Here is a 21921-nt window from a genome sequence, read left to right on the forward strand (position 1 = left end):
TCCCCTCTACTAAGGACTTGTTCTTGGAAGAAGTAGGTTTAAACTTTGGTGGTGATACATTATCAATAAATTTTTTAACAAAAATAAAGTAAAAGAATAAAATTTAAATAATAGCAATATAAGTGTTATCTTGTGGTTTCGGTAGTCAAAGTAATTATTGTGAGGGTTAGATTAGAGTTCTACATTTTGTTAATTTTAGTTAATAATATTACATCCGAATGAGATTGTATATAAGGTTGGACTAAATAGGATTATATATAGATAGATTTTATATTCAGGTTCAATTTATATGTTGTTAATCAAATTGCCATATGGTTATTTTAAATTAAGTTTTTCTATTCTATTTATTTTGTTAGGCTTGGTAGAATCTAATCCAAAACAATTTCAAATTGATTCTTTATGGAGAAGAAAGTTGCCTTTATGTAGGAGGGGAGATGATTTTTCTTCTATATTATTATATTTTTCTTTGAATTTATGATATTATCAAGGTAACTAAGTTAAAGGAAGGACATGGGTTTGAATCATATAAATGCTATTTTCTTTCTCCTATGTCCTTTTTATTTTCTCTAAAAATTAGGACAAGGTATTTATCTTCCTTGTCCATTTAAGCAGTATGGAAAAGAGATACATAGAAGAGAGAAGATAGGTAAAAGCATAACAAAAATTAAATGTTTGGACTTTGTATTGGGCCAAAATCTACTTGATCCAAAATGAAATTTTTTTTAGGTCATTAAATGAATCCCAACCCAACTCCTTTACTTCAAATAAATAAATAAATATTAAATAATCCTACTCAATCTTACCATACATTATAACTTAAAAAATATTTAAAACCAAGTTGAGCATATATGGTTCAATCAAGAATGACATCTTTCAAATTGAAAAAAAGAATTACATATAGATAATAGGAGTGCATAATGGAGGTAGCCTTTCCCCACATTACTCTAAATCCTAATAAACTTTGGCACAGATGTGATTTAAACTTGTCTCTTGTACAACTACCAAAAGACTAGAAACTTGATATTAACACCTTCGATATAACTTGGAAGTTAAAAGGTCGAAACCATGCTTTTGGTAGTTCCATTTTAATAATTGGCACTAACAAAATAACTTTTATTGGAATGAGATTTGTTGGGCAGAGAGTTCTATAATGGCAACCTAAATTGAATTTGACTCCAGCTATATTGAATATACCTCGATTTTCACCAAATAATCTGAGCCCATTACTTGTTATGGTAGAAACAATGGCAACTATCTTCTTAACTTTTTAACAGGATCTTTTTGGAATAAAATAATGCTTACACCTTTTTTCATGAAATTAGAACTAAATATGAGAGTACCGAAATAACGATACTGCATGATTATTTTTGCTACCTAAATTGAATAATTATTTTCTATATGAACATAAGTATTTAAATTTCAAAACTAATTTTCTAATTAGATAAATAAGGAAGATATCAAATTATGACTATTATTCCTGCTGCATAACAATGACTATTTAATAAAATATACTTAGATATTGCACAATATGTCTATTCTACTTTATAACTAGTTTTGAGAGTGGAGTCCATTCATGAAGCTTTGCATCCTTGCACTGCCATATAATGTGCATTTTGCAAATACCATACTCCAATTTGCAGTAATGTAGCAAGGTATCTCCAAAATTATTATAATGGACAAATCATAGCTTAAAAATGAGTTAGTACTTACTAGTCCAAATCTTATTTAGATTCAACATATGCACAACTAGACTTTACATGTGGGTCAACATCCATGGCCTGAGATGAGCCCTTTGACCCTAACTTCTTTATTTTGCAAGGCTCATCTCTAATGGATCCAATCTAATACATCAAATCCAATTCTTACAAATCTTACCAGCTTAATCCACTAATAATTGTCAGCTTAGTTGGTTGGCACCTCTTTCCTTAAACACTTGCTCTAGAATGAGATCAGATATTCAAACCTTGGACATTATTAAAAAAATGAAAGAACATAATTCAACCTAATGTAAATTCTCCTAACCTAAATCGAACTCTGCCTCAATGATCTAAGTTGGATCAGAACTCTAATATCTATTTTAATATATTTAAAAATTGGATTAGAAAATCTGGCCCATACTTAATTATAGCTAAAGTACTGCCAGTACAAACCTACCTCAAAATTCAGATAGGATGGATCCAAGTTTGGTTGGATTTTTGTGTCTGATCAATTTACCCCTAGCTTTAGTCTTGTCAATCCAAACTAATTTGCTAACAGAATGGGTCCAAATCAATATAACGTTCCTCTAAAGGCGTCAAAGGGATCATCATTTTTATCTATTAATAAAAAAGAACTTTAGTAAAAGAGTAAGTATTCCAACTCCCTAATATCCAAAGGCGGAACAGTCCACACCGACGTGGATCATCCAAGGCCAAATGCCTAAAGATACTCCTTTCCACTTTCTTCCTTGTTTCAGGTACAATGATTAGATTCATCCAAAGGGCTTATGGTTTCCTCCCGTATTGGTGACTCTCCATTCTCTCGCAGCTGATCGGTTGGCCACGAGGCATCCCGCCACCCACTCCGTGCAATAACAGCGAGATCCAACGGCTCCCATTCCCCTGATTGGTAGCCTGATTGCCAATAATTGTAAATAAGTGCACCCACAACCTGTAACGAGCCCGGAACGCAACCTAGAACTAAGTGGGATCGGTTTCCTTCAATCATATCCATCGGTTCCCACTTGGATTCCACCTCTCTCTCTCTCTCTCTCTCTCTCTCTCTCTCTCTCCCATCTAAGGCTGCAAATGAGTGGTGTTGACCGGTAACCTGATTCGACCCAACCTAGTTAGACCCGACCTAACCGGTTTTGGAGGATCTGTAAGGCTGGGTAGGGTCTAAAATTGGACCTGCTTTATTTTTCGGGGTCGGATCTTGATTTATTGAATCTTGACTCGACTCGAATCCGACTCGATCTATTTTTTTTTTTTTGTCAATTTTGAATCGTTTACCAAACGACCTGATCTGACACGATCCGTACTCGAATTATCCATTTAGGTCCGCAGGGCGTGGCCATAGCCTGCCGGAGAAATCACTCTGAGGTATGTTCACTGCTTTATTAAGCTTTCAGCCCAAGCTTAGCAAGAGCCATAAGTCCATTTGCTTTCTCTTTTGAATCTCGATCATCCGAGTCCTGATTTTTTCCTAAAGGCTGCGGCTAATCTCGATCACTCTGAGACATGTTCACTGCTTTTTCTTTTGAATCTCGATCATCCGAGTCCTGATTTTTTCCTAAGGGCTGCGGCTAAGGTACATTTGGAAAAAACCCTTCTTTCTCGGATGGATCTTCTCCTTTATGCTCCTACAAAATTTTAGAGCGATTCCGCGAGTCTCTTCGCATGCATCTCCTCACACGCATCTCAAGACACGTGTGCTCCCGTTCGGCGAGTCAACGGACCACGCCCTCTCCGTGATTCCACTCCGGCTGATGGAATCGCACGTGCGCCGTCATCACAGCCTTTAGCGGACGGCAAATCGACAGCTCGCACACAAATTTCTCCGCAGCCGTCGTCACGGAATAGTTTGTGCGCACGTGCGATGCGGAGAGCCGCATTCGTACGCGTTCGCCGCTTTTCTCCCAAAGCCGAGGGAATGTGGCGATAAAAAATGCAAGCCGGTCTCGAGGGGCGGTTGCGTAACTTCCTTACTTCTTCTAGATTTTTTTTTTCAAAAAATAAAACAATAAAAGGCAGCGATTTTTTTTAAAAAGGCAAGAAAAAAACCCAGAGAATTATATAAAAGAAGAAGAGAAGGCGAGGGCCCTCACCGCCGCCCCCTCGTCTCCCGCATCTCCGGTCCTTTCCTTCCAGATCCGAAACTCCAAACCCTAGCAGAGCTCGAAGGAGGACCCAAAGGAAGAACACGAATCTTAACCCCAATCTACCTTTGATCGACCTCCGAAGGGTAAACTCAATCGATTCATCGCCTTCTCCTCGAAGCTCCTTAGCTGTGATCCGCGTCGATCGCAGTGATCCGACTCGATTGGATAGCGTTCGGAGGTGTTCTGTGATCGGTGTTGAGAGTTTTGTTCTCCGACATGGCCGCCCAGCAGACGACCGCCGCCGCCGCCGGATCTTCCCCCTCGGCCCAAGTGGTAATGGGAAGTTGTTTTGGATTTTGTGTCTGGTTTTTCTATTTTGTGGTTTTTAGAATTTGGAGAAATATCGGATCTTTTTGACTGATTTGGATGTTGGATTAGGTCGGGAACGCTTTTGTTCAGCAGTATTACCATATCCTTCACCAGACGCCGGCACTGGTGCACCGGTTCTACCAGGAGAGCAGCAAGCTCGGACGGCCCGAGGACCATGGCACCATGATTTCCGTCACCTCCATGCAAGTAAGCAGCACCAAACTTTTTTTTTTTTTGGAAATTTCAGATAAAAGTGGAATCTTGATACTGAAAAATTCTGTCTTGATGGCAAATTCTTTGCTTTCCATCGATTTATTTGCATTGGCAATAGGCGATCAACGAGAAGATACTGTCTATGGACTTCCACGGAGCGGAGATCAAGACGGTTGATGCCCAAGATTCGCTCAACGGCGGGGTGCTCGTCCTTGTGACGGGTTATGTCACTGGGAAGGACAATGTTAGGAGGGACTTCACCCAGTCTTTCTTCCTGGCTCCCCAGGACAAAGGCTTCTTCGTTCTGAATGACATATTCAGGTATGTCGGAGAGGCCGAGCACCAACAGGGAAGCCAGGGTTTGGCGAATGGCGCTGGTGCCCCTCTTTCACCGGAGCAAGGTATGTTTGAACAGTAAATCTTGATTCATTTGATTTTTATAACCTTTTCATAAACATATATGGGAAATGTAGTTGGATTTATTGGTTTCTTATACTGTCACTTTCAGATTCCCCTCCACAACAGGAGCAACATGTTCCGGAGCATAACGTGCCACCACCAGAAGAGGAGGAGGAAGCCAATGAGGAGGAAGTGTCCAACCCTTTGGACAATGGGGAGGGTTCAGTTGTGGAGGAGGAGGCCCCGGTGGGTGAGGTGGTTGATGAGGCCCCAAACAGTTCTCAGGCAGTGGTGGTTGATGCAGCTTCGGCTACTATCCAAGAAGAGGCACCGAAAAAATCATATGCTTCAATTGTAGGTGTTTAGTTCGAAAAATATTCAACTTCTCTCCATTCTTAAGGACTCTTCAGAAATCATCCCGAGTCATTAAAGTTAAAGCTGACAGGTATAATATAAACTGTTAAATGGACATTAACACAATAAATACATATTGATGAGTCATTCTGACGGGGCATTGGTCCTTAACTAACATTTATGTATTCCAGCTTTCTAAATTGTAGGTCTCTGATCATGATCCCATGCACTAATCTTATTCAGAAAGATAAGTTCCATTTAGTTACTATGCTATATGTATTTGTTTTTCAAAATGCAACTCTGTGCTTGTCGCCATCTTACCAAATGAAGTTCAATCATTTCCCATGAGGAAATAAGTTTATCTCCATTTAGAAGTCTCAATAATATATAGTGGCAACAATTTAGAAGTTTATCTGTATGGAGACAGGACTAAGCACTGCTATAGACATTTGAAACTAGAAGCAGTCTTTTAACATGTAAAGACAGGGTTATATTTACTGCAGCCAGGCTGGTGGGGGACATAGCCCCGGTTTGTTTCTCTATGGCTCTGTTTTATTGTAGAATAGGTTATGGTGGAGTAAATGGGTTAATTTACTCCTAATCCACTTTAATCTGGAAGAAACTACCCTGCTCTACATGGTGAAATTGTTTGCTCAGGATTAGGTGGAAAGTGTAGCACCGCCAACTTTCTCAATTGCACCGTACCCTTGGGATAAATTGGTTTTAATCTACTGTTTGGCAGGTTAAAGTGTAATAAATGGAGTGACGACCCTTTGTTCCATTTAACCCTCCTTTAACCTGCAACCAAACACATGATTGTAGATAAACCATGTGAATACCAAATTTTCTCCAGCATTTCCTATAGAAATATATTCACTGGGAATGCATGCAGCTTCTTTCCACTTGGAGTAATTTAAGCTGGAGCTATTATTTATTTATGTGGTTTTATATAGCATTTACATATTACAAGAAGAACTTGGGATACAAATGAGTGTTGTTATGGCATATGGATAATGAGTTCAGAATGCACCTTCTGTTTGACGTGTATTGTTCTTTTTAGTCTGTAAGTTGTTCATAGTTATGTGAGCATAGACCTGTCTCATAATATAATTTAGTCAACTTACTATATGGCTTAGGCATGTGCATTTCAATCTGTTTGATAATGGCTTAAAGAATTGATCTTCTTATATGTTGTAATATATGTAGGTGAAAGTCATGAAAGATAGTGCTGCTGCATTCTCAGCTCCAACATCTGCTTCTGCAAGGCCAGCACCTGCTAAACCAGAACGTCAGGCAGCCCCTGCTCCTATGCCAGCTACAGCACCTGATACTCCTGCTGTCAGTTCTAGTGCAGGTGAAGGCAGCGGTGTACAAGAGGCAGAAGGTAATAATGGTCCCATATCAACTTCAAACACACTCTTTTCGATACCATACCACAACTATCTTTTCCCTGCCCCTTTTTTCAGCTGATGGCCATTCAATATATGTAAAAAGTTTGCCGTTGAGTGCTACACCCGAGCAGCTTGAAGAGGAGTTCAAGAGGTTTGGTCATATTAAACCTGGCGGCATACAAGTTAGAAGCCATAAGGTTCATTTGTCTTTTACTTTTCTGTTTACTTGCATTTAAATGCTTTCCAATCTGCATGTTTTATAATCTAAGAACTTTTCTTCTTATGGAATGTAGCTTCAAGGGTTCTGTTTTGGTTTTGTGGAGTTTGAGGAGGCTAGTGCAGTCCAAAGCGCAATAGCGGTAAATCTCCATATGTCATCAATGATCTACATGTAAATTTGCATACTAGAAAATAAATGATTGACTATTGGTGTATCTAATATATCTTGTCATTCCCTTAATTGTCATTTTTATTATTTTTCTTGCATGAATAAAGATTCAAGAGTTACTCTACTTCCTTTTTCATTCTTTCTTTATGTGCTTGGAGCTTTGGTGGTCCTTTATGGATTTTAGTAAATTGACATTTTGCATCTTTGGAGGTGCATTTCTAGTACTTTGGACAATGTGCTATTGCTTTTTCATGGCTGCAATGCTGTTTGCAGCCCTTTAACCAAATTCTGTTTTTATGTTCTTCTCTTGTATGGTTCGCTAGTTTAGACTGCTAACATGATATTATAGCCCTTCATTGTGTCTTTGCAATTCGGAAGTATTCTGTCTGCAGGATTTTTCCTAAGTTGTATGTCTCTTTGTTGTTTGTTGCATATATTGTCAGCACTTTTCTCTTTTATGCTTGTTGGACTAATCTCTCTTTATTTTTAGGTCTCCAAGTTTGTATAAGTATCATAGCATGGATGGTATACTTTATCATGAATTTGGCTTGCGTTACTACTTAGTTGATTCATCTTGTAGTGAGGCTAAACTCTTCTACAATTAAGTAAATCTAGCCCTTGTAAAACAGAATATTAAGCATTGGTTTTTGCAAAGACTACTTTATATTGTACCATATATGGTGGTTTTGGCCATTGGTAACTTGCAAGATGATCCCAAATGCATTTTATATGCTTTTCTTTGCTATAGAATTTGAGCAAGTGGACCGCTGTTTGATTAAGAGCTGTTGTCCATCAATCTGATTGCTTCCAGTGGTAGTCATATTGGCATGGATTGTGGAAGGAAGAAATCCTTGTGTTGTATATATGGAAGGATATGGTCAGTGCAAAGAATGCTGAACCAGGCCGAACCGGGCGGTTCGGCCCATACTGAGCCGACCCGATGGAAAATCGGGTCGGTTTGGCCTTTAGATTTGACCGCTTTTAGATTTGGTTCCGGCCAGTTCTGGGCCGGAACCAATTTCAAATTGGCTGGAATCGGTCCCAAACTGATCGGAACCGGTCAGAAAAGGTCCGAATCAGATCTTACCGGTGTGAACCGGCCGGTTTCGTTCGAAGTTGGTGCAAACCGGCCAGTTCGCACTGAGTTGACCCGGTTTTGAACCGGGCCCTTCCTTTTTTCCTTTGTGTGGTGTTAAAATGTTGTTGGAAAGGCCTCTTCCTTGTCGGTATGTATGTTGTACTTTAAATATATGTAATTGATTGTATTATTTTATAATTTTTACCTTACTATTTGATTTGAGGATATATCATATTGCTCCCTGTAGCATGCAGCAGTGAGATAATCATTTTATGATTTGTATCATTTTAAAATAGTAAGATGCATCATTTAGGTTATACCAAAATTATAAAAATATAAAAAAATATAAAAAATATAAAAGCATTAAATTAGACTTAAAATCATTGAAAAAGTTCAAAAAGACCGATATCTCATTCTTTTAATTTGAAATATTCCAACAAAAAAAAATTGGGTGTGCCCGTATGAAACCGGCACGTCCTATCGTACCATGTATCTGTAGGTACTGTACCATCCCGTTTGCCGACCGGTACGGGTCTCGATACTAGTTCGGCGGACCTTGGGTCAGTGTCTACATTGAATAATGCTAGCTATATTGGATTCTTTTAATTCTCTCATGAAAGAGTGCTCATAATTTCTGCAGTCGAGCTATGTTTGGCCCATATAAATTGTTATTATTTATTTTTTAACAAAAACAAAAACAATGAAAAAACAAAAACATAAGTATTAGCAAACAATGAAAGTGAGATTCCATGATAAAATGACACCAATAAGATGACACCTCATGTAAAAGATTTGGCACAAGCTACATGTTTTGGATATCAAAGAGTTTATAACATATAAAGCAGCTTGTGGTTGTTGCATGGAAATCCACAAAAAGGGAAAACTGAAGATATTAAAGGTTAAAGTATTGATTCGTATTGGTACTTTGACTAGATAAATGATGTGCAACAACTTCGTTGATACAATACACAGCCTTCAGTTTTTTGAGTTACAATGAGCATTAGATATTGACAGGCATTTTCCTGCTCATGCTCATGTTAGATTGTATTCTATGATTTATGATGGTCTGGTACAACAGGTTGCTAGTTATTTGTAAGGATTGGAAAACTTTTCATTAGATCCACACATACACTTACAACAAAAGATCGACTAGACTAAAGGAAGAATAAAACCTTAATGTGGCAACCAATTAGGGTGCCTTTGGATGTACCATGAGAATCATAATATCTTTTGATACTTTAGGTTTTTGAAATCATTATGATTTTAGGCAACATAGTCTTGATGGTTAAATGGAATTTCACAAAAGTTCCCTCAGAACATGAAATTATAAATTTATATTTTCAGTAGAATATTGTAAGTAAATGATTTTGAGTTTTCTGATGTCTTATAACTTTTAATATTCTGGCCGAAGTCATTCTTCAATTTTGACTCTAAAATATGTTCTAAGCCATTCTTTTGAATCCAATCCATTGCCCTTTTCACTCATCCTCATCACCCCCCTCCCCCCCACCAAAAAAAAAAAAACTTCTAAATGAAATAAAAAGGGAAAAATCAGAGGAAAAATACTCAATTCTTTTCCATTTTAGTGTAGCAATGAGACAGAGGCCTTAACAGGGATGTAAAAGTGAGCCAAATCAGTTTGTGGCCAATTTGGAGATCAACAGTCTCCAACATTTGCGATCAACCTCATCATCCTCCTAGCCTAGTATAGAACATGTGAGCACCTTGTAAAACACATTGTGGCTTTATCCACCATCAATAATTGCTTTATGGAGGGTCAATATGCTTCTTCTTTTTTCCATTATCATTCTTCTGTTCCTTTGGTGGAGCTCAAACATTGAGTTTTGTGGACAGATGGTGGAGGCACAAGTTTAAAATGTTTCTAGTGGGAACAGATTTCTTCTTACTTGGTTACATCAACTCCGCCAATTCCTTTTGACTTTCGACTTCTTATTGAATTATAAGTGGTGCACAAATTGTTGATTTCTACTAGGTATAAGTTTGTGGTTTATGTTGGATGATCATGATTGTCAAAGCATGATCTACAGGTTATGAGGACTTTTCAACAGGAATTTATTGACGCATTCATATATAGCATAGTTAATGGTATGATAAGTATGCTGATTTTTGGAGGACTTGATTGCGCCATTGAGACCGGGTGTCATGGGTTGGAAACACGAAAATAACTTCTTTGCATGTAGGGATAACACTGTGTACATTTGACCCCTTGAGACACCATGGTGGCAGGAGTCTCATGCATGAGGATGCCCTTTTTGATGATAGGCAAGAAATCTATAAAGCATGACTTGTTGTTAATAGGGAGTTTAAGCCTTGTATATCCCATTCAATATATTAGATTTTTGTTTTGCAACTTTTATCATATTCGAGTTGGCCGTGGGTGTAAAATCCTCTTTTTTCTTCCATATATGCCTGCATGCATATGTGCATATATGCATTTTCTTCGATATACGTGCATGCATGCATGGCATGCTTAAAGAATATGTACACACATGCATGCATGCCATGCTTAATATGCAAACATACATGCGTGCATGCATGCATAAGTATATCCATAAATGCACAAAAAATAGATGTATGCTTACATAGATACTTGCATATATTGAGACAGAATTTGTGTATATGCATTTGTTGATTATAGATGATAATCAGGTCGCCCTTCAATTCAGGCCATGGAGGTAATGAGCATAGGAGCGTGAAGTTTTGTTAGAGGAAGTTCTAGAACCTGGACCTTTTTTGCCCGCCAAATCTTATTTACATGTTATTCTATAACTGAGACTTCTGGTTTGCAACCTACTAATTTGCACATGTGTACTCAACCTCAAGCATGTAATGATGCCACTTCTTTCTTGCTTAAATTGTCATATTTTAAGCAATTTCTCTTGATTTTCATGTGGGGGTCCCTATGAAGGTTCACTATCTTATGAGAATTGGGGTTAAACCTCAAGATGGAACCTATTATTAGCATGTAGCTATCCTCTGCCCTCTAAATTTTCTGGTTTACCATGTTTTGTTTGGTCCCTCTTGGGCTATTCTTATCATTTCTTACAAGTGATATATTCGTTTCATTGGAACCACCATTCTTTGGCTATTAGATTGTTCACAATGCCTTTCTTCACTTGCATCATTCAACTTCTTTAGATATTTGGTCTTCTAACACCTCCCCCCACCACCGCGCGCCACCACACCACCCCCCACCCACTCCCCCCCAGCCCCGCCCCGCACCCACCCAAGAAAGCATTAAATCCCTGCAAGGAACTTTGCTAACTAAGGTTTTAGTTTTCTCAACTTACATATGAAGCTTGTTAGAGGTTTTGGATTTAGGATTTTCATCTTCAACCTTAAACTTGATTACATCTTAGTGAATATCTATCATATATTTGAACAGTTTTTTGTCACTCAGAATGAGTTATGTCCTTCAATGCTTTTCTATATAGACTTAGTGTGGTAAATTAGTCTTGGCTTAAGGCTCATGAGACCTGTTCTTTACCTTCATTTGGCTATTGCTGTTCTTTACTCAATCTCTATACCATCTGTGAGCTACAATTACCTTTTGTCACAATTTTGGGCATCCAAAGGTGGCTTGCATTCTCCATTGTGCTCCTTGGGTTTGCTTACTTCTTCGTCTTGTTTGGTGATCATTGTTGCTTGTTTGTAGTTCACAACGCCTTCTTAGGCATGATGTGATCTCAAAGAGAAGGAATTTCTTCCTTCAATCTCCTCAAGTTGAATCTCACACCAAAGAAAATAACAAAGAATGAAACAAATTTTGTGAAAAATTAAAAGCAAGTATGTCGCTCTCTTTACTTTTTGAAAACATTGATGTACAAAAGTATGGTTCAAAGCCTCTATATGTACTAGTGATGTTCGATTCTACTAGTTTGAGTTAAATTACTCTTCCAGTTGAGAGGTCAAATTTTTCCAAAATAGAAAAAAATACAACATTTTCCAAAAATGGCTATAAAAATTGGACACCAACTCCTATCTCAACTTTGCCCTATGGTGCATTGCTAGATTGTTCATTGATTAGGAGATCTTCCCCGGTTAATGTTTACCATTGTAAGTCGAGTTTGATTTAAAATTTCAAACTCCAAATAGCTTGGAATCAAGGTTGTTTCAAGCCCAACTAGTCTATTGGTAGGTTGCCATGTCATAGATGCCATTCAATTTCAAAAGAGAAAAAAGAAAATACTAAAAACAGAAACTGTATGTGAAAGTTGTGCCTGTCAAAAGATTTGCTGTAGGAATTGATCCTAGATGTGGAAGATGTTGCTCCTAAACCCTGTCCAGAGTTACACAAAGTGGCCTGGTTAGTCCACAGTGGGTTTTGTGAATGGCTTGCATCAAGTCATTTGTAGAATTATCAATGCCGCCTCACAAATTGTGGGCATATTTTGCTTGCACCTCATATATAATTTTATTGTTATTTGACTTAGCTAGCCAATAGCTAATGCCACCTGACTTATTAAGCTTATGCTTTTGCTTTCAGCTTCCATAATTAGCCTCTTAAGTGTGCAATATCGATCTTGGATCAAGGATCCTGCCATGTGCTGCTTTGTTTATCACTTGTTCAATGCCATCTTGATGCAATTGTTACCATTTTTAGCTCACTTGCAAATTTATCCCGTTACGCTTCATTGCTTCGACTAATCAGCTGTATCAAAGCGTTATTGTGCTCCTAATTCTTTCTTAGTGGTCAATCTTCATATGCCTTCTTAGCTCTTATGAGTTCATGCATAAGCCATCTCTAGTTAAGTGCTACCTCCATGGCATCCTTTCTTCCTAGTTAGTTGTTTTTTTGTTGAATATAGACCTTGTAAAAATCTGTATTTTACATATTTTGGTTCATTTCATTATTGTAAAATATATATAAATAGGGGAAGGGGAATCTTCTTCCATCCTCCCCTCCCACTTTTGGTATGCCTTTGTCTCTCCCCCATGCTTCTCTCTCTCTTAATTTCTCTCCTCTCCCTCTCCCCCCGGCATGCATTAGATAATAGAACTTGTAATGGTTCAGTCCTCTCAGTTATGTTATATTATTTTAGATACCGACCATTATAATTGTTTTGATCTCTCTTTGCTATATTATGTTATACTAGATTATGACATGGATAGCACACGTTTTTTTTAATAAGATTGTAAATGCTAGAGGAAGGTTTTGATCTTTTGACCCTATACTTTAAAAAGAATAAAATAAAATAACAAATGTCAGAGGAAGAGCTTAAACCTTCGAACTTATGGTTAATAACCACGTGCATTGAACAACACGGAGTGAAGCTACAAAATGAACTTTGGCTGGGACGTAAGGAATGTGATTGGGAAACAAAAAGGGAAGCGCAGATGGCTAGGCACGCCTCACACGGAATATTAGAGGACATTGCATTTATTAGAATAAATATAATATTGGGCTAACCTATAATTGTTATTATACCAAGTTATTTTGTATTACAAGGCCATAAATCATATCTGATATTTGATATCTGTACTATTCCTTTTATTAAAATATTTTTTTCCAAAATTCAGTTTTTCAAATTTTATCTTTTAAAAAAGTTTGTACCATCTGAATTTATTTTTTAAAGAGGAAATAATTTCTAAGAATATTTATAGAGGTTTCAGCCCTTTGTTATATCACAAGTAATATTGGGATTAGTGTTCGCCGAACCGGTATCGAGTCATACCGGTCGGTGACCAGTATCATATAGTACCGGTACATACATTCTGCATTATGATATATTTGAACTGGGGAGAGAAAGGAGGGGGAGGGGGGGAGAGATGTCGAGGCCTTCGAACACACTTGAGAGAGAGAGAGACTGAGGCTGAGGCGTCTGACAACAGCTTTGTGAGGGGATATAGACTGAGGAGGGAGAGGGAAAGAGAGTGCTTCGAGAGCTTTAAGCCATTGATGGAGAGCTTCGAGAGCTCCAGATCTGACGACGAGGATCGAGAGAGAAGGGGGGAGAGACTCACCTGGACGAAACATCATTGTTATCATCGTTATACGCCATTGATGGGGACTGAGGGCTTCAAACAGGCTCAATGGGGACCAAGGGCTTCGAATAGGCTTGATGAGGACTAAGGGCTTCGAACAAGTCCTTTTATAAATTCCATTTTGACCGGTTGAACTATGCTGATAATTGACCGGTCTGAATCGATGCGCCTTCAATCGGCCAGTTTGACAGTTCAACCTACCCTGATTGGGATTAAGGGAAACAATTGTTATATCATATTTTGATTTTATAACGGTTTCAGATGATATAAATTATTTGGTATTTTCATTGTTCTTTTAATAAAACATTATTTTTCAAAACTCTCCCTCCAAAAAGGTTTTTACTATCTGAAAAATTATATTTTGTTCAGCAGTGATTCTAGATAATAATGCTATCATTTTTATTTTTTTTATTTTCCATTATAATGCTATTCTAGTGGCCATTAGAGTACTTATTAGTTTAACATTTAATAGAAATATATTTGACATGTGCCTTGAAATGATTATTAATGGTTTTGTGAGGGATCTATTATAATAGAATAACACCACCATGAAAATCTTGTTTGATACCAAAAGGTGAAGGTAAGATTTGAATATTGGCATTATTTTGTTATCACGATTGCAATCAAGGTCCGTAAAACCGGTATTATGAATCACGTTAGTATGATACCAATTTAGTACGGTATAATCTCTAAGGTACAATATGCACCCTATACCGAGACAACGTCCCAATACTTTTTCTCACTCCTAGTCATGGTACTGCTTGAAACCGGCTACTACGGGTCAACACAGGGTGGTTCCACTTTGTTCAGACTGTTTTGGCTCAAATATCATTAGTGCTGCTTCCTTCGTAGGTTAGGTTAAGTTACCCGTTTAATGAAATGATTAGGTTTGGGTCTAGATTTTTGACCCGTTTGATAAATATGTCGGATTCAGGTTGATAGATTTTTAATCTGTTTTTGTATCTGACCTGACCTGCTTGCCACCCTTGACTGCAGGCCTCAGTTGCAGAGCGTTATTTGTCTCATCTTATGTTAATTGAATCATTTCACTAAAATGATGTCTATTTCAATGATTGTTCTAATGTTGCTATCAAGGATTGCTGTGTTGATACTGGAGCCCGTAGTGGTTGGCTGGCGGTATGGTTCGTTATGCTCACTTGTTGTTCTGTGTCGGGCCCTTATTGCTATGGGAGAGGAGGAAGAGGGAGGGATAGGAAGAGGAAGGGAGGGAGAAGGCCGGCAAAGTGCGGCCCCGACACGGCAAAGACGGTGGGGGAGAGGAAGAACATGATGGAGGAAAAGAGAGAAGGGGGAGGGAGAGAGATGGAGGCTGGCGGAGGACTTCGGAGTGTGGCGGAAGCCTCTGGAGTGTTGCGGAGGGCCATTGCTTTGCGCCCCTCTGGCGGCCTCCGTCGGCCGTCTGCCACCCTCCATCTCTCCCTTTCCCTCCCTCCTCTCTTTTCCTCTCTTTCCTTCTCCCTTTCTCTCCTTCGTTGGTTTCTCATTTTGAATGTTGGAACTGTTCCGGGCCACCGCCAGTATGGTTCGGTATGCTCCGAATCTAGCAGTTTGGGATGGTTCCACGTTCCTTGGTCACTATAATGAAAATAAGGATCCTCCACCAATATCCTCTCTCCTTTCTGCTTAGCCCTCCTTTCCCCTAAGGAGGGTTGAAACTTATCAGATTGATGACTTCTTGGTTCCATCATTAATGGTCAGGAGGTTTTTGTTCGTCTATAGAGTCCTTTGTGTCCCTCCCCTCCATTCTCTTCTTAGACTTCCGTGACTCTCAGTGTAATCATGTTAAGTGAGCTTGAGCTAAGCTCGATGTGCCTTTTAAGCTTAAGAGTTTGTTTCAATCTTGCTTAGAGTGACACAAGTGAAGTAGCTTGACTTGGCCATGTTCAATTCTGATGGAGCTCTAGTTGGCCTAGCTCAGTCATTCTATGGATAAATGGGTGAAGGGGCACCAATATTTGGTAAGGGAAATTGGTTTTAACCCTCAGGAGAGTTTCTTGGGTTTATTACAATAGGTAAAAATCCCTTTCAAGGATTTAGATGATCTCATTGAGGAAGGAAAGGGTTATTTTATTGAAATGAAATGGGAGCTTAATTTGGTTTGAAACATTTGTGGGGATCAAATTTTATGGTTGGCCATCAAGCCATGGGCAACTAGAGCCTTGTTTGTCCTTAAGAACTAAGTGTGTGCATTAGATTTCTGATGGAAAAATCATCCACCTAATTTCTTGAAAAATAAGAGAACTAGATGGTTTGCTAATTATTTGATCATCATTTGAGATAGGAACAGGAATCTATACCTTTTAGATGCTTCCTTCTAGTCTGTTCCACCTTTGGGTGGATTGTAGGATCAAGAGTCCATATACATGTATACTCTTTCAGCAAGTATGGATGCTTTTCTCCTAATAAGGAAAGAAAATAGAGTGTCATGGGTTAGAGTGACTGTAATACCTTCTGGATGGGTTATTACTATGTCAATTCGAGAACCTGTTTCATGAAACAACTAATTTTCTTCTTCTTAACTGGAGCATTTTTGCATGCAAGATGGGAATGCACCTATCAGTTGGCTGCATTTTGTTTTTTTAGACTTTCATTGTGTTTCCATATTTAAACAAATTTGTGTGATATTTGATTTCAAATAAAATCTCATACGTAAAATAGAATCTGGTTGCAAGATTGCTTCACCAGCAATACCCTAAATATAATACATCAGAATATCTCATATGAATATGCAATTACTAGATTAACTTTTGTAATTTCACAACTCCTGAATGTGGATGTTACTTGAAATTATATTCTGTCTTAATGAGTCCATAGTGTCTATAATGAAGTTCAAGAGCAAGTTTTGCTCATGGGTTGAAGTGCTGGATGGCACAATAAATAGAATATAGACAAACTCTAGTGCCTTAATGCCTGCCACACTAGCACAGTATTGGTTGGATGCTAGTGCTTGGCATGCTGATGTTACTTGAAATTGTATTCTGTCTTAATGAGTCCATAGTGTCTATAACGAAGTTCAAGAGCAAGTTTTGCTCATGGATTGAAGTGATGGATGGCATGATAAATAGAACATAGTACAAACTCTAGTGCGTTAATGCCTACGATAGTAGCACAATACTGGTTGGATGCTAGAGCTTGGCATGCTGAGGTGCAGTGTGTGCCAAACACTGCATGGCATGTCATGGCACAATATTTAGTATGCTAGGGCCAAGCTGGCATGACACTGGTACACGATAGTCTTTTGGATGAATCCACATCTCGTGATGCAATTTCTTGTGTTGAACTGAATAATTGTTTGTAGCTCCAAGAAGATGTTATGGGCCAACTGTTATAGAACCTTACTCGTTCTCCCCTCAGTTATCATGGTGGAGGTCCTGTGGATGTTTGGGCTGTTAAGACCATGATGAAGTTGCTAATACAAGTAGTATTCAAGAGAGAAAAGAAAACACATCTGTTACTTTCAAGATTATCTCTTTAATTGCTAATAGTACCTTCCTAACCAATTCATTGGCATTGTTCTTTTAGCACTTGTTCACAAATCCATATATTGGGCGATTCTAGAATCAGTAAAAATGGCTCTATCTATGGTGATTCTTTGTATAGTTTGATATTGAATGAGGCTATTCAATGACGATTATAAGTAGCCTAGAAAAACAAGCATGTAAAGCCTGCATGCTTTAAGAATAAATGATAAACGCAATGTGACTTAGGTTGTTATGTTGATTAAAGTTGCCTACCTAAGGGGGGTGGAAGATGGAGCCTTGTAACTTAAATTTGAAATAAGAAAATAGAGAAACCATCAACCATGCAAAACACAAAAGAAAAGTTTTAGCAAAGATAGGTGGGAAAACATGTGCGCATCAGGAGGTGTACAATTAGTCAAAAAAAAAGGGCATTCTAATGCACTAGGCTCCTGCCAGGGTCACATGTATGCAGCCTTACCCTCATGTTTAGAGAGGCTGTTTTTGTATTTCAAATCCCACTCAAGTTACAATGCAGCAAGCTTAGTGTTGTGCCAAGGCAGATCTCAGGTGTATAATTAGTCATATGAGCCAAAAAGCCCAAGCATGCGTACAGTTTTGTATTTAAGCTGTTATACACGTGTACTCCATCTATTTTCTTTTTTATTTAAATACAGCAGAATTAAACAGAACCAAACATGAGCAGGTCTACTTAAACAGTTTATTTCCTTTCTGAAAGATTGGTTTATTTGATGATTGGTGATCTGAATTATGATTAGACTTGATCAATCCTATGATTTCACAAAAAGAATATAATACTAGTCATTAAAATTCAAACTAAAAGCACTTTGTTGTATCTTTGGGTTATATTTCATATGAGTAAATCATGAATTCCTGGGACATGATAGGCCATCAGTTGCTTACTCAGGGTGCCATGGAAAATATCTGAAAGACATTTCCAGATCCCATCTAGTCTATTAAACTGTGCCTGTGATGTCAGCTTAACCAGGACAAGGCAAATGCAATTTCTTGCTTCTTGTTGTTTCGTTAAAGATTAGCTGGTTGTCATACCTTAACCTTCTAATTGGCTAACAATCATAATTTTTTCATGATCTTTGGGTTTTTTTTTAAGTTGGTAATATCCGGCTAAGTACTAATATTTTCCTTTCTAAGATGACATTCAATTTTACAAGAAGGGATGTCAAGGATTAGAAACTGTCTGTTTAGTTTAAATATACGGTTTCTGAATGCTTTCTTGTCCTTTGGTTCCCTTTGGTGGGCAGAAATTTATTCCCAGCAGCTCACTTGAGACCACCCAAGTAATTGCTATGCAGCGAGCGGCATAGTTCTATCACTCATCTTTGTCTTACAGCACACTTGAGTTTAAAAGGTTGTGTTATTTCTAAAGATATATTTAGTAAACTGTTCAATGGTTTCTGCATTTCTGTGCAAGTTTATGTGGTGAAACTTGTGCATGATTTACTGGGACTGTAGTTCAGATTGGTAAACTTATGAAGTTTATGTTTGCACTATGTCTCTTTTCCAATGCCACAGGTTCTTTTTTTTCGGGTTTTCTTTAGTTAATTGTATCTATGTATCCATTTCCGTTCTGGCTTGACATTGCAATGAAATATGTCCTTTACATGTACCGTAAGCTGATATAGATAATTTAACATATCGAAAGATAGCTCCAACTTTAGTATATAAAAATTTTGTATTCAAGTCCTATTTATGTTGACGGCGTAGAAAGTTCAAAAGAAATTTCAATTTTAAAGTTGCCGTTCGAGATTTCCTGCTTCTTACCCATGTTTATATCAGATTTTGGTGCGCATGTTCTTGTGCCATTTTCTGTAAGTCTTAGTATTATATGAATCTGCCAATGGCATTGGGGGGATTCAGCAAGTTCCATTCTTTGCATATAACATATGATGAGTTCATTACACTATTTCAGGCTTCGCCCATAATGATAGGTAGTCGCCAAGTTTTTGTGGAGGAAAAGAGGACCAATGGTTCACGAGGTAAGTGTGGGATAAACTCTTTATTTCAGTTCTTTACACATGAATTTATGAACTTGTACAATGCTAGTTATTATTCTCCTAAATAATGTGACTATTAATACGGCAGTAAGTATCTTGTGCAAAGACCTAGTTTTGACTATGTTTATTTTATTAAAATACAAATATAAAATCTCAAAATGCTGCAACAGTTGTAATATGGGGACAGACTGAATGGTAGGTTTCTCAAACCCAGGTTGGGGAACTCATTTTAGAACTGTTACAGAGATTGTACATGGCCAGACATTTTGATTTTTACAATTCAACAAATGTTTTCCTGGCTTTTCTTCTGGGTCACAATTACCAAAATTAAGATTTGTTCTCTGCAGTTAATAACAGAGGAAGGTTTGGACCTGGCAGAGGGGTTGGATTCCGGAATGATGGAATGAGGGGGCGTGGCAGCTATGGTGGTGGGAGGGGTTATGGTAGGGGGGATTTCAGTAACAGACCTGATTTTGGAGGCAGAGGTGGCAGTAGAGGTCGTGGAGGTGATGTTGGATATCAAAGGGTTGATTACATGGGATCAAATGGTGGCCGTGGAAGCCGTCCTGGATCATCAGCTGTCGGTTCAACCAAACATTGAATAAAGGTGCTGCTCACTTTTGGATTTTCAGTTTCAAGGTTGTCATCCATCTGCTCCTAAAATTGTTTGGGTTGGATATGTCTGGCACCTTGTTTTTCTACTGTTTCCACATGAGAATATGAGAAGCTTTTCTATAGATTGTGAGGTATCTCTCGTTTTCTTTCCCTCCCCACTATTTTTGGCAGCTGCGAGAAAGCTTGGTACCATTGGTTGATTTGTAGAATATGGATGTTATTCGAACATAGATTTAATAAGTAGCTGACTTTTCTGTTTCAATTTAGGACCTTTAGTATTTTGTTCTTCTGACCATTGTTTGAGCTTTATGGTATCATTTTCCCTTTCCATGTTGGGTTCCTGAACGACTGATTGATTTGTATTGGGATTTTGGTGAAGTGATAAGCTAGTAGATAATAACGATGTCCTCTAAATTGTTCAAACGTCATTATGTCGTGCAAACCATTTATTTTCCTTGAAGTTTTATGTGTGCATATGAATGCTTGGGATATGACTCTGGAAAACTAAAATCTTGAAATGATTGTTGTTGCAAGTCAAAAGGAAATAAATCTCGGTTCTTTCTGGTAGCTAAAATCTTCAGCAAGCCCTTTAGCTGCACGTATTGGTTTATCTTTGGCTATTTCCTTGTTTTGGCATGTGCTAGACATGTGGTTATGGTCTCAATCCCATCAATAGATTTTATGAAATACAATATGCATTTTAGTTAAAACCATTTATTCTTTTCTCTTAGGTGTTCGGTTTGCCTGCAGGTTACAGAACAACCATTTGGATGTGAGTACTGTTGCAGCTAATTGCAATTTGATTGGAGTTTGAGTCAATGATGGTTGATCATTTTTAACTTCTCCAAGAGTTTTTTGACTGAATTAGGAGGATGCTATTCCACCCAATTTTTAACTCCCCTAAGTTGAAATGGAACATGAAAGTTTGGTTTCATGCAGCTCCTTATAGAAGATTGATGTATTTCCAGACAAGATTTAGATCCAGAACATCTATATTAGCTTTGGATGCAACTGAACATGAATCTTTGTATTCCCATATAAAAGAAATTAGATCTTGAATATCTATATTATCTCTTCTGTATTGGTATTATATGTTGTTAAGTACAAGATTAGCAATATAATAACAATCATCTTGAATTTGAAGTACTATGGTACTATATAATAACAATTAAGTATAATTAACATTATTATCAACAATGTTATGTTGTTTACCTTCTAATGCATTAGCAAGGTGGCAACTTAACTGCCATTTTTCAAATATGAGCATTAATATGTCCTATTATAACATTTATGAAATTATATTAAGATTTACTAGATCATTATTTACCATAAATGATAACATTATGATGCAATATGCATAGCACATCAACATTATATGATAATAAATATATTATAATTTTAAAATTTTAATATCATAATTGTTATAAAATAAATAATATAATATAATTTAGTACGTTGATATATGGCAATTTAATATATACTAATTGTAATAACATAATAATATCATTATTACAGAAAAGGTACTATGAAATGCATATATATATATATATATTTGACTATATAATTGTAGCCAACTGCAATTTGATTTAAGTTTGATTCGCATAGTTTTCTTACCACAGTAACACCATTCTCATCTTCATGCACATCCCGGCAATATTTCTATATAATAATATATTGTTATGTAGTATAATAACACTATATTATAATATAATTTAATAGATTGATCATGCATTTATTATATAATAAATTATATTCATGTAATTATACTATGACATGTACATGCAACTATAGCAA

General features: G+C 37.4%; 1 protein-coding gene across 1 annotated transcript; it reads left to right on the forward strand.

The window, feature by feature from the left end:
- The first annotated feature begins 3742 nt into the window (after positions 1-3742).
- Positions 3743-20555, forward strand: LOC103697761 (nuclear transport factor 2-like). Its single transcript, XM_008779684.5, has 9 exons — positions 3743-4132; positions 4238-4375; positions 4500-4782; positions 4890-5134; positions 6341-6518; positions 6601-6722; positions 6819-6884; positions 19428-19494; positions 19860-20555. The coding sequence occupies exons 1-9, from the start codon at positions 4076-4078 to the stop codon at positions 20111-20113; spliced, it is 1410 nt and encodes a 469-aa protein (XP_008777906.4). The 5' UTR covers positions 3743-4075; the 3' UTR covers positions 20114-20555.
- The last annotated feature ends 1366 nt before the right edge of the window (positions 20556-21921 follow it).

The sequence above is a fragment of the Phoenix dactylifera genome, chromosome 4 (assembly GCF_051530095.1).
Source record: "Phoenix dactylifera cultivar Ajwa chromosome 4, Ajwa_hap1_PhDact_Kaust_v1.1, whole genome shotgun sequence".
NCBI lineage: Eukaryota > Viridiplantae > Streptophyta > Magnoliopsida > Arecales > Arecaceae > Phoenix > Phoenix dactylifera.

Bases quoted from the DNA above. Each gene is read 5' to 3' on its own strand.
- LOC103697761 (XM_008779684.5), top strand. From the start codon at position 4,076: ATGGCCGCCCAGCAGACGACCGCCGCCGCCGCCGGATCTTCCCCCTCG. The intron at 6,519-6,600 runs GTAATAATGGTC...CCCTTTTTTCAG, and splicing joins CGGTGTACAAGAGGCAGAAG to CTGATGGCCATTCAATATAT. The intron at 19,495-19,859 runs GTAAGTGTGGGA...TGTTCTCTGCAG, and splicing joins GAGGACCAATGGTTCACGAG to TTAATAACAGAGGAAGGTTT.